Here is a 13,136-nt window from a genome sequence, read left to right as displayed (position 1 = left end):
CCATAGGATGCCACCAAAAATCCAAACAAGACAAAAACCAAGTTGTTAGGAGAATCCAAGTAAGTTCCACACATTCCACCCAGTTCATCAAGAGTAGATACAAGTTATAGCTCCCAGTTGTTTTTGCAATCACACGATGTGGAGATTGCAGTACATTCCTCACCCTTTTTGCATATTCAACATGTTTTTAGCAAATGGAAACTTTATCTGATCAAAATCTCAAGATTCTTTGCAGTTATGTCACCTACACAAAAACCTCAACCACTAGAAGATAACTACTGATCCCAAATCCTTGGAACATCTAAAAGCCACTAAAAAGGAACTGATAGTATGACCTTACTGAGCACATATACCAGGAGAAAAAATGGGCCCATCTTTCCTAAAATATAGCATCTGAAACTCCCAGATTTTAGTGATTATTGTGGTGCCTTTCAAACGGGATTGCACATGCATCCATCTCCCTTCAAAAATTAAAGAAGTTCATATACCACGCAGTGTTGGCAGTTGTGCTTCTTAGGGAAGTTAAAAAGGCTTGGAAACTACTTTAAAAGTTATTTAGTAATTGAATGAACTACGAGTGCAATTATTTAGTAATTGCGAACAGGGGAGAAGAAGAGAGAAGAAGAGAAAAAGAGAAAAGCGAACAGAGGAGAAGAAGATAGAACAAGGCGAAACCAGGAGAAGAAGAAAGAAGAAGGTGAACAGAGGAGAAGAAGAGAGAAGAAGAGAGGAGAAGAAACGAGTACGAACAGAAGAGAAGAAGAGACAAGAATAGAGAGAAGAAGAAGAAGAAGAGGAGAGAAGGGTTTACCTGCAGATGCTCCTCACGCTCCAGCTATCGGGAACGATCGGTCCTAATTAGGGATTTTGAAACGAAACTGTAGTGACGGAACTCCAAACTTTGGCTTCCGTTTTCGTTTTTTTTTCAATTTTCGTTTCAAAAAAATCAAAACACAGCATAATCCCACCAAACGGTTTTTTACGTTTTTTCATTCTAATATAACGAAAAAACGCTAGAAACGTTTTTTCAGAACGATACCAAACGGGTCCTTAGGCTCTGTACTGTAACATTCTAAAAAATCAATTCTGTTGTTTTTTTATTTTTTTGGAACAGAAATAGAGTAAAAGTTGTATGGTGAGTCCGGTTCAATTTCTTGTTTTTTTGTAATGAACCGGCACTTTTTAAGTTTTAGAATTCATTTTTTGAAGCATGAAAACCAAGCTTCTCACGATCAGAATCTATTCTGATCAAAAGGCGCTGAATGAAAAGTCCGACTTAAGTACGAAAGGGCAAAATCGACATTTGCCCTTAAAACATAAACAACACTTAAAACTTCAGTCGACCGAACCCTAAAACTCTTTTTCTTTCTTGGAATACCAGAAGAGAGACACAAGAGAAACCCCTTCCTCCTTCCTCCTTCCTCCTTCCTCCTTCCTCCTTCCTCCTTCCTCCTTCGTCCTTCGTCCTTCGCCTAAGAGTCACTTCCCTCTTCCTTCCTCATCTCTTCATTCTCCTTCGCTCGAAACCCATCCCTAACCTCCCTCACTGGAAACGAAAATCGGTGATTCTTCATCATCCCTAACCTCCTCGACCAGCGGTGGACACTCCAAGCTCTCCTGGACCAGCGGCGGACACTCCAAGCTCTCCTCGACCAGCGGCGGACACTCCAAGCTCTCCTCGACCAGCGGCGGACACTCCAAGCTCCTGCAGAAATAGGTTAGAAACAGAGAAACCCCTGCTTACCTGCTTTGATGTTGTACAGATGGAAGAGCATTTTCATCTCTTTTCAGTGATGATCTCTTCTTACATTTTCCTTTCATTTAGTTAGTGAGATGCTGAAAGGAAAAGACTGCCCTTTTTCGTTTTTGATTTTCTCTTTTAGGGCCCTATTTTCTCCAGCAAAGCAGCTTCAATATTTGCAGGAGATTCATCATTAGGACTCGATAACATAGAAATAATACTCAATAATATACTTTCAACAGTAAGAACAGGTGACCATCTCTCACTAGCAAGTTCATAGCCATTCGGATCTTCACCAGGAGGATGAAGTATTGATATACAAACTTCACCATCAGGATAAACATTAGGATGCCACATCTCTGAAACAAAATTTAATGATGGAGGACGAAAAGGGTATTCTTCAGGAAACCTCATGATTGCATTAAAACAACCCCATTCATAGAGAGTATCCATTGGTCCTATTATATTAACACTCCATTCATATATGTTGTTTTCATCTACTAAACCCACAGAGAAACCTTCCACTGGATGCTTCAACAGATCTTTAAGTTGTTGTTGAAGGAGAAGGTTTGTTTGAGCAGTTTCTGATTGTGTTGTTGCCATTGGAGAACAGAACAGAACAGATCAGATCACAGAACAGAACAGAGATTGAAACTTTGGAGCAGAAGGGTTTGAAGTGAGATTGATCGATGGGGTTTTGCTTTGTTTTTATAGAGGCAGATCCGTATATTATTAGTCAAAAACTGATTAGGATTTAGGAGTCTTTAACTCCTAGTGGAAGAAGGATATATGGGAACTTGGTAGATTCCTGATTTCACTTTCCAATTCAATGACTGAAAAAGTCCAGTTTCAAATAAGAAAGTTATTGCAAAGAGGAATCCTTTCGGCTCCGGTTGTAAAGAAAAATAAAAAGGAAAGTATTAATTTGCAAACTTATTGAAATAAAAAAGGAAACTTAATGTAATCTTTATCGAACATAAGAAAGGGGTTTAGAAGTAACTTGGGAAGTAAATCGTTACAATGTTAGGGAGAAAAAAATGCAAAAAGCATTTTTGTAGTTCTTAAGCTGAACTGGTAAAAATCAGGGAAATTTTAAGTGTGGGGAAGTAAAAGGAAGAAAGACACACACTGGCCATGGATAGTGATGGGAACAGTGAACACAAAAAAAAAAAAAAAAGTTAATAAAAATAAAATAATGATCAATTGTAAAAGCAGCCATTGCTGCTCAGTGGAAGTATACCTTTTCTGCCCTATTATGTAATTAGCTTAGATTGATTATTGCTTTTTTTATCCATTATTGTTTGCTTCGTTTATCTCTTGTTCTCAGTTCGATTTTGGGTGGATAACTTGGGATAATGCTCTCTGCTAGCAAACATTTCTCCTGCCATACTCTTCTCATCTTTTTCTTTCACAATTTTGGCTTTTACAAAGCCCAATGAATATTTTTTGTATTTTGCACCTTTGTTTATGTAATTTTGGATGCAGTCTGTGAATCCCTTCTGACACCAATGAAAGATAGAGGGTTGACACCTTCAATTGTTCTCATGGGGCTTCATTGTATCCTTATACCTTCTAGAACCTATCATAGATTAAGGGTTAGGGTGCCTTGGTGAAAATCAGTGTTTTCAATTTGGATTTTAAATTCATGTTCTTTTTTTTTTTTTGGTAAAATAGTGAGAAAATGTCAACTTCAAAACAAGCAGTTAATGAGACTGCAAAATGGAGCCAAGCAAATGTAGACACCCTTATTGTTCTGATGGTAGAGGAAGTTAAGAAAGGACATAGGACTACTTCGACTTTTAATAAAGCTGGTTGGAACAACATTGCCAATAACTTCAAAGAAAAAACTGGGGTCAACTATGCCATTGTACAGTTGAAGAACAAAGTGAACAAACTGAGGCAGGATTATAGTCAGTTTAAGAAGCTATTGGAGACAACTGGTTTTGGTTGGGATACTGCTTCAAGAACTTGTACTGTTGATGATGAATCCATCTGGGAATCGCATATTAAGGTATACTCAATTTGTATTTAATTTGAGTATTTTGAAATGCCAGGATATATCAATTCAAGTATTTGATTATGCGTATTTTTTATTTATTAGGATAACCCTACTTGGCACGATTTAAGAAGCATGGACTACCACAATGGCCAGAACTATGTATGGTATTTGGTGATACATATGCAGACGGCGAAGGAAGTGGGACTCAAACAACCATGTTGGAAACTTTGGGGGCCAATGAAGCTAGGATTATGATTGAGTCTTGTGATGAGTCAAGTTCCGCTGATGAAGTTACTCCATTAGGTGACACTCAAACTGAAGCAGTGGAAAAAAGGCCAGTTACTAAGCATAGGCATGATAGGACTCCAAATGCGAAAAGGAGGAGGAGCAAGTCTAATGATTGGTCAATGGCATTCAAGGCAATTCAAGATATTAGTAAATCAAGGGTAGAACGAGATGCGAGCATGTCCACTGCTTCAACCCAAAATGCGGAACAGATGTATGGGATTACTAGGGCCATGGAGGTGCTTGAGTCAGGATATGAGTTAGATGAAGCACTATACGAGAAAGCACTTCGGAAGTTAATGGCTGACCCGCAATGGAGAGAAGCATTAATTTCCTGCCCTCCTCATCGGAAGTCAATACTCCTTCGTACCCTTCAGTAGTTTGCTTCTTGAAAAGTTCTTTTAATTAGCTAGATTGATAACTCTACTTGGATTGTGCCTTGACCCTACTTTTACCTTTGATGGTTTGCTATGTTTTCCTTCACTTTTTAAGATGTTATGGATGACTGTGTCTTGACTTTTTTTTATAACTGTAGTATTTGATGTCCTGAATATTTGATCATTGTACCTTGACACTACTTTTAACTTTGATGGTTTGCTATGTTTTCCTTCATTTTTTTTAAGGTGTCTTGGATATTTGTTCAAAATTATGGTTTGATGTATTTGCATATTTCTAATTTTATATTATAGGAATGGATCAAAGAATGATCGCATCTAAGGAACACATTGAACAAATGGAAAGAGATGACACTGATGCAGAAATCATGATGTGTATAATGTTGTTGATGAAAGCACATGATTCATTATACACTAGAGAGCCCATACGAGATAGTAAATTGACAGGACCAGAGCGAGTGAGTGAGGTTCTAAACGGACATGTAGACAGATGCTATGAACAGTATAAAATGGAACGTCATGTCTTCCTCAACCTTGAAGCGTTAATGCGACAACGTGGTTGGTTGGAAGATAGTCGATATTTAAGAGTGGATGAGCAGTTGGCAATGTTTATATCTATCGTTGGTCACAATGATAGGTATAGAGACATAGCAGAACACTTTTAGCGTTCTCTTAACACTATAGGTGAACACTTTAAGAAAGTGTTACGTGCTTTCATACTACTGGGACAAGAGAATATCAAACCTCCAAACTTCAGTCGTTGCCCTAAACAGATTCTTGAAAAACCAAAGCTCTATCCTTTCTTCAAGGTATGTTGTTTATGATTAAAACAATGATTATGTTGTTTTGTGGTTATACGTGGTTTGATTTGATGAATATCCATGTATTGGTACTAGGACTGCATTGGCGCGATTGATGGCACTCATGTTAGTGCTTCTGTACCTCTATCCAAACAAATACCGTACAGAGGAAGGAAAGGAGATACGACCTGGAATGTTATGTGTGCATGTGACCTTGACATGAAATTCACTTTTGTGTACGCTGGTTGGGAGGGTTCTGCAAATGATTGTCGAATATTCAATGAGGCATTGAATAACCCTAAATTTGAATTTCCTCATCCTCCACCTGGTACATTCTAAATCTTAACCTCACCAGTTGATTATGCTCTATTTTACATATTGTGTTGATTCATTACTTTTCACTTTACGTGCTAGGTAAATATTATGTGGTTGATTCTGGTTATCCATCTACTACTGGATTCTTGACGCCGTTCAAAGGACAAAGATACCATCTAAATGATTATAGGAATAGACGTCCAAGAACAGTAGTAGAGCTATTTAATAATAGACACTCTTCTGTTAGGAATGTTATAGAGCGCAGTTTTGGTTCTTTGAAGAAGCGCTTCCCAATTCTGAGCAAAATGCCATGTTTTCCACTGAACACCCAAACATGCATCATCATTGCTTGTTGTGCACTTCACAACTTCATTCGGGAGGAAGAAATTGCAGACAAGAATTTTAAGGAGTTTGGTGAAAATTGGTGGAATGAGGAGCCTGAAGAAATTAAAGATTATGTACCACTGGCTCACATTAGTATAAGCTTAGCAGAAAGAAGAAGACAGATGGATGATCTTAGGAAAAAGATTGCAAATGAGTTAGTTGTTAAAGCCGGAATGACTCAAATTACATGATTACATTTTGATGAATGGATTTAAACTTTGAAGTAGTGGGACATGTTTTGCAGTTAAGAATTAAATTGGAAGACCTAATTTATGCCCTTAAGTTCATAATTAGATACTTTAAGAATTATGTCAATACTTGCATTTATTCTTGTTCATACTTTTATGTTATTATGATAGATCATATTTTTGTTGAAACATTTCATATTTCATATGGCAAGGAAACACGGCCAAATATTTCATATTTGAAGTGAACACCATGTTGTTGATATGGAGATATTCTTATTTGTCTCATTCGACTTAAGCTATTTGGGTAATAATGGTTTTCATAACTTAGAATTTATTAAAAAACCATTGACTATCCTTAGATTTTATTTAAAAATCACAACTTTGACACCCATGGTGAAGATGGCACTTTATGTAAATATTGGTTTCTAACAGAAACGATTCTGTTAAGTACGAACCATACATGTTTCTGTTTCTTTCAGGTTATAAAATCATTTTTTTTGGCGATTACCATACAACATTTAAGATGCAGAATCACTCCAAAAAAATAGAAAAGCAAAAAAGTGTGCTAGACCCAAAATCATGTTAAAAAAACAGAATCGTTATAGTACAAAGCCTAAGTTACAGAAATTGATGGTTTTCATCACACTAGTGATGAGTTGATTGTTTTTTTTTGGCTAACGAAAACGAATCCCGCGGGATGAGTTGACTGATATATCACAAATTCATTCATTAATTAATTGACTCAGTTGCTTGTAAAATTAGACCCATTTCATACGGCGATGACCCTATATGATAGACCAATGGAAGTGGGTCATTAAGTTGCAAAATTGATGGTTGTGGTGGTCGTCACATTATAAGTCTCTTAGTGATGAGTTAAGTTATCTGTCAAAGTTTCATTTATTAATTGGTAATTTACAATACCATTCATAAAGAATGCCACAATTATAGAGACATCCCCTGCATAATACCAAATTATGCTCGCACCCCTTGCCGTCAATCGTTGTTATGGAATATACCTCAAATAGTAATATTAGCTGGTATATTTTTTTATAAATATCAAAATATCCTTCTAAGAAGTGAAGTACCTAATATACCCTCACTTAACGCCATAACTTTAAATAATAAAAAAAAAGACTTCCATCCCCAAACCGAAACTGTGCACTTCATCCCAAAGCCTTTACTCTTCGTGAAGAAAAACAGAAACGGGTGGCTATGAGTGGTGACGGGCTGCAACGAGCAGCGACAGAAGTCTGTGCTGCATCTTCCTATGTGCAAGAAACCCTCATTGAACTCCACGGTGAAGGTGAGTGGAGGTTAGTGGTAATGAGGGACTTGGGTAAAAGATGAATTGGTCATGTGTTTTATTCCTGAAGGTACAACCGTCATGCAACTCTTCACTTATCAGTTATTGACGGTAAAAGATGCGAGTGTAATTTGGTATTATACAAGAGTATCTCTTTTACTGTGGCATTCTTTAAGTGGTGGCCCTGTGAATTACTCTTTATTAATTAATTGACTCAGTTAGTCGTAAAAGTAGACCATTTCATACCGCAATAACATTAATTTTAATGAATTTAATTTGCATAGATGATACACTAATGGAAGTGGGCCACTAAGTCACAAAATTGATGGTTTTCATCACTAGTTATGAATTGACTGTTATATCACAGATTCGTTTATTAATTAATTGACTCAGTTGCTTGTAAAATTAGACCCATTTCATAAGGCAACGACCCGAACTTTAATGACTTTCATATATGATAGACTAATGGAAATGGGTCATTAAATTGCAAAATTGATGGTTGTGGTTGTCGTCACATTATAAGTCATTAATGATGAGTTAAGTTTTCTATCAAAGTTTCATTTATTAATTAATTGACTCAGTTGCTCGTAAAAGTAGTCCTATTTCATACGGTAATGACCCTAATTTCAATGACTTTAATTTGCTTAGATGATATACTAATAGAAGTGGGTCACTAAGAAAATTGATGGTTTTCAGTTGACTGTTATATCACAGATTTATTTTATTAATTAATTGACTCAGTTGCTTGTAAAATTAGACCCATTCCATACGCCAAAGATCCTAGTTTTCATGACTTTAATAGATGATAGACTAATGGAAGTGGGTCATTATAAGTTGCAAAATTGACGGTTGTCGTCACAGTACAAGTCACTTAAAAGTGACGAGGTAAGTTTTCTGTCACAGTAATTTCATTTGTAAAATAATCCCATTTCATACCGCAATAGGAGGTTGGATGTCCCTGGTTTGTGGATTTGAAATTCATTTTCTCTCTCTTCATTTAATAGATTCATTCTTAGATAATCACCTTATTTAATTAACGAAGACCGGCTCAGGTTCATGGCTTAGATAGCAATTGACGAGACTATAAATTGCAATTGATGAGACTCTATATTTCTCATTCATAAACCTAGCTGATTTACCAGAATCCAACTCCTACTTCTCCACTACCTCCAAATTTTCAGACCCATTCATGGGTTTTACCTTGGATCTTTTGTCCATTTGCACTATGAATATCAATGTCCTTCTTCTTCTCTGGTGCAGCAGTTGCATGAGCTTGGGAGATTCACAATCAGGAGGATCAACAAATGGAACAGATCAACTAGCCTTGTTGGCCATCAAGGCTCGCATAACCGTTGATCCGTTTCATATTGTAAGCTCTTGAAATGATTGCGTCCCCTATTGTGAGTGGCCTGGTGTTATTTGTGGTGGTCGTCGGCATCCAAACAGGATCAGAGCCTTGCGTTTACTATCTAGTGGATTGGTTGGGTCCTTGGCTCCAGAAATAGGAAACCTCAGTTTCCTTCTAAACATTAGCCTTGCAAACAACAGCTTCCATGGTGAAATCCCTCGTGAAGTAAGTTTTCTATCCATGCTTCGTTATTTATCCTTACATAACAATTCCTTTGAAGGGGAAATCCCACCCAACATATCAAGTTGCACCAACCTTTTACAAATCAGATTACAAAACAACAATCTCATGGGGGATATTCCTGTAGAACTAGGTACTTTGTCAAAGCTTCAATTCTTTTCATTCCATCGCAACAGATTGAGAGGACAGATTCCACATTCCTTTGGGAATCTTTCATTCCTTTATTCCATTTCTGCAGCATCCAATTATTTAAGTGGAAGTATTCTAGATTCCCTTGGCCAACTGACAAGATTAACTTTTCTCGCCGTTCCTGGAAATAACTTGTCTGGTACTATCCCTCCCACTATATATAATCTTTCCTCACTCGGTGTTTTTGATATTAGAGATAATCAATTTCAAGGGCGTCTTCCACCAAATTTAGGCTTTAGTCTTCCTAATCTACGATTTCTTTCAGTTTGGGGAAACCAGTTTCATGGACCAATTCCAATCTCTCTGTCCAATTTGTCGAAACTCGAAATACTTACGATTGATGAAAATAGTTTTACTGGGACAGTGGGTATTCATTTTGGAGGACTATCAAAACTCACTGGGCTTTCATTGGCCACGAATCATTTGGGAAGTGGAGGAGCTGATGACCTGAATTTTGTTAAGACAATGACCAATTGCAGTGGCTTAGAACTATTGTTTCTTGGTTATAATCAATTTGGTGGTGTACTCCCCAACTCTATGGCAAACTTATCGACCCAATTGACACAACTCTCACTGGAAATGAATAAAATATATGGGGACATCCCAGTGGGGATGGGGAACCTTGTAAGGTTACAATACTTGGGCCTATCTGGTAACTTATTAGAAGGAAGTATTCCGACTTCAATTGGGAGACTTCAAATGCTAGATTTACTCTATTTAGATGGCAACAGATTCACAGGGCCAATCCCTTCTTCTCTTGGAAACTTGACAGTGTTGTATGAGCTCTATTTAAGAGATAATCGCTTGCAAGGAAAAATACCTTCAAGTCTTGGAAAATGCAAATCATTGCTACGCTTGGACCTTTCCAACAATAGTTTCAGTGGTATCATTCCTAGAGAGATATTTGATCTTTCTACATTGATAGAGCTATACCTGAGTACAAATTCTTTCTTTGGTTCCCTACCTTCGGAAGTGGGTCAACTGACCAATCTTGGAATTCTAGATCTTTCTAAAAACATGTTGTCTGGTGAAATTCCTAACACCCTTGGTGCTTGTATAATCCTAGAGCACCTTTCTATGGAGGGGAACTTATTTCAAGGATCTATACCATTGTCTCTGAATTCTCTAAGAGGTCTTCAAGATTTAGATCTTTCACACAACAATCTCTCTGGTTTTATCCCTAAATATTTGGATACTTTTAAGTTTTTACAAAACCTAAATTTGTCGTTTAATCATTTTGAGGGTGAGTTATCAGTAGATGGAGTCTTTGGAAATTCGAGTGAAGTTTCCGTCATTGGAAACAACATGCTTTGTGGAGGTATACCAGAACTTCATTTGCCAGCATGTCAAACTCAAAAGTCAAAAGAAGGTAGGCATCATGTTTTCAAGCTAATAGTCATCATATGTGGTTGTGGGGGCTCTCTATGTTTGATTATTGTGACAATTTTTTTCATTATCTACCCGATAAGAAAAAAAAAGAAAGAATCCACTTTGGTTTTGATAGAGGGTCATCATTCTAAGATCTCGTATGCCCAACTCCTTAAAGCTACCGATGGATTTTCTTCTGCAAATCTGATTGGAGTGGGGAGTTTTGGTTCTGTGTACAAAGGAGTTTTCAATCATGGGGAAACTATTGTTGCAGTAAAAGTCCTCACCATTAGACAAAGAGGTACTTCCAAGAGTTTCATTGCTGAATGTGAATCCCTTAGAAACATCCGGCATCGTAATATTGTAAGAATCTTAACATGTTGCTCAAGTATAGATTTTGAAGGCAACGATTTCAAGGCTTTAGTATATGAGTTCATGCCCGGTGGGAATTTAGAGAATTGGTTACATCCACATGCAAATGGCATACAAGATGAACAAAGGCATTTAAACCTTGTTCAAAGGTTGAATATTGCCATTGATATGGCAACAGAATTGGATTATCTTCACCACCATTGTCATATGCAGATTATTCATTGTGATTTAAAGCCAAGCAATATTCTTCTTGATGGTGATCTAACTGCATATTTGGGTGATTTTGGGATATCAAGAATTCTTTCAAAAACCACAAGTAGATCTCAAAATCACACGAGCTCAGTAGGAATAAAGGGATCTATTGGATACATTGCACCAGGTAATGTATCTGTTTTACTGATCTTGTATAATTTTTTCCTCTTGTTGTGACTGAGCTTACATTAATACGATGAATCTAATATTTGTCTTACCTATTCCAACGTAAAACTTAAAGGCATAATTACTATTTTCATATATTTTTTGTGACATCTTTAGCCAGTTCCTAAAGAAAAATAAGTTTATATCTCTACAACTGAAAATAAATGTTATAAGAATACTGTATGCTTAGATGATATTTTAAGTTTCTTTATTTCAACAGCGAAGTCTTAACTGTATCTTTCCTTATTATAATGAAATCATACCTTGAATGCCATAGGCTACAAACTGTGATTTTTTTGAAGAATTAAGCATTGAGTTTGTGTAGGGGTTCTTAATTTTTCTTGTGCATAGATTAATGTGTCCACATGCCACATTAAAGTCATGAAATCAAATTACTTGGATTTCCTTCCATCAGATGATCAATTGGATTTACATCCAAAATTGTAGACATTAGAGGAGCCTATGTTCCTTATACAAACACAATAAGAACGAATTTTAAGATATCCTAACTTCTCTTGAAATGCATGTCATGTTATGTTATTCTTACAGTTGAGACTAATAGACTTTGGGCTCATTCTCGCTAGTTATTTTTCCATGTCATGTTATTCTTCCGGCTGAGACCAATAGAATTTGCACATAGTCTTATTAAGCACAGAAGTATTAACTTAAGATGCATAAATACAGAGTATGGTGCGGGTGCTCATGTTTCATCACATGGTGATGTCTATAGCTATGGGATTCTATTATTAGACATATTCACAGGGATGCGGCCTACTCATGAAATGTTCAAAGATAACTTTAATCTTCATTGTTGGGCTGAGATGGCTTTGCATGATGGAGTGATGGCTGTCGTCGACTCATCACTTCTCCCTATTGAAGAAGATAAAGAAGAGTCATCAACAATTGTAACCAACATCATTGGAAGTCGAAGATGCATCAAGAATGAAATGCAAGAGTGCCTTAATTCGGTAATTAGAATTGGAGTTGCCTGCTCAGTTGAATCACCATGGGATCGAATGGACATGAATGATGTGGTCAAATAGTTACATTTGATCAGGGACATTTATCTTGGAGTCAGCACTCACCAAGGAAAATGAACTATAAGAAGAGCTATGAACAGTGGTAAGTCATCATTTCCTTATAAAAATCGAGTTTGTTGTACTTGTTGATGAATCGGAAACTTTTTTCTTCTGTATGAGTTAATTATGTTTTCTAATCCTTGTCATGCATTTGGATTCTAACTGCAGTTAAAAGTGACATTAGTGAATCATTGTAGCTTCTTAATTTGTAGCTTTTTGTGTTGTATATTCCTTAGCTCTTCAACTAAGGCCTAAGTCAAAACTCAGAATCAAAAGCCATTTTGATTAATGACGTTCAAAAGTAGGATTGATAGAAATACCCATTTGACGCTTTTCCCTCCATTGAATATGGTGTGCAGGGGGGACCATCTCTAGAACTTGCATTCTTGAAAATCCCAACTCCTCTAAACAAGGGAGTTTTCTCTGTTTAACATTTTGAAAAAAGTATTTATGAATAAAAGACACCTCCAATTAGGTTTATTAACCTTTCATTAACATTATGGTCACCTTTGCTATTATGCTCAGTCCAGAGGAAACTATATTTAGCCGATAGCTTGCATAGCCAACATCAGCTCTTCACAAAGCTAAATGAGAACCATGTTACTAGGCTTAGTGACATAGAAATGAAAGAAGTTTCTTGTCATCTTATGATATGAGAAAACTCTATTTTTTTTTTAAGGCTAGGGCTGTCTCCTATGGATGTTGAGAAGCTA

At 36.7% G+C, this 13,136-nt stretch overlaps 2 protein-coding genes across 3 annotated transcripts; both read left to right on the top strand.

The window, feature by feature from the left end:
* The first annotated feature begins 1,444 nt into the window (after nucleotides 1-1,444).
* LOC122061430 (L10-interacting MYB domain-containing protein-like) lies at nucleotides 1,445-5,471 on the top strand. Of its 2 annotated transcripts, none has more exons than XR_006134646.1 (3): nucleotides 1,445-1,717; nucleotides 4,715-5,229; nucleotides 5,317-5,471. XR_006134646.1 is itself a non-coding variant. In XM_042624683.1 (3 exons), the coding sequence occupies exons 2-3, from the start codon at nucleotides 3,423-3,425 to the stop codon at nucleotides 3,993-3,995; spliced, it is 483 nt and encodes a 160-aa protein (XP_042480617.1). In that variant the 5' UTR covers nucleotides 1,459-1,717; nucleotides 3,416-3,422; the 3' UTR covers nucleotides 3,996-4,671. The 2 variants fall into 2 exon arrangements, 1 of the variants encoding a protein (XP_042480617.1); XM_042624683.1 differs by lacking the exons at nucleotides 4,715-5,229; nucleotides 5,317-5,471 and adding exons at nucleotides 3,416-3,752; nucleotides 3,843-4,671 and having other exon boundaries at nucleotides 1,459-1,717.
* Nucleotides 5,472-7,319: 1,848 nt separating this feature from the next.
* LOC122061733 (probable LRR receptor-like serine/threonine-protein kinase At3g47570) lies at nucleotides 7,320-12,387 on the top strand. The gene is made up of 3 exons (XM_042625181.1): nucleotides 7,320-7,410; nucleotides 9,237-11,306; nucleotides 12,029-12,387. Exons 1-3 carry the CDS (start codon nucleotides 7,320-7,322, stop codon nucleotides 12,385-12,387), a joined length of 2,520 nt encoding a protein of 839 aa, XP_042481115.1.
* The last annotated feature ends 749 nt before the right edge of the window (nucleotides 12,388-13,136 follow it).

The sequence above is a fragment of the Macadamia integrifolia genome, chromosome 14 (genome assembly GCF_013358625.1).
Source record: "Macadamia integrifolia cultivar HAES 741 chromosome 14, SCU_Mint_v3, whole genome shotgun sequence".
In the NCBI taxonomy this organism is placed as follows: Eukaryota; Viridiplantae; Streptophyta; class Magnoliopsida; order Proteales; family Proteaceae; genus Macadamia; species Macadamia integrifolia.
The sequence above is the reverse complement of the archived record's forward strand: the minus strand, read 5'-3'. Positions and strand labels throughout refer to the sequence as shown.

Bases quoted from the DNA above. Each gene is read 5' to 3' on its own strand.
- LOC122061733 (XM_042625181.1), top strand. From the start codon at position 7,320: ATGAGTGGTGACGGGCTGCAACGAGCAGCGACAGAAGTCTGTGCTGCA. The intron at 7,411-9,236 runs GTGAGTGGAGGT...CCATTTCTGCAG, and splicing joins CATTGAACTCCACGGTGAAG to CATCCAATTATTTAAGTGGA. The intron at 11,307-12,028 runs GTAATGTATCTG...GCATAAATACAG, and splicing joins TATTGGATACATTGCACCAG to AGTATGGTGCGGGTGCTCAT.
- LOC122061430 (XM_042624683.1), top strand. From the start codon at position 3,423: ATGTCAACTTCAAAACAAGCAGTTAATGAGACTGCAAAATGGAGCCAA. The intron at 3,753-3,842 runs GTATACTCAATT...TTTATTTATTAG, and splicing joins TCTGGGAATCGCATATTAAG to GATAACCCTACTTGGCACGA.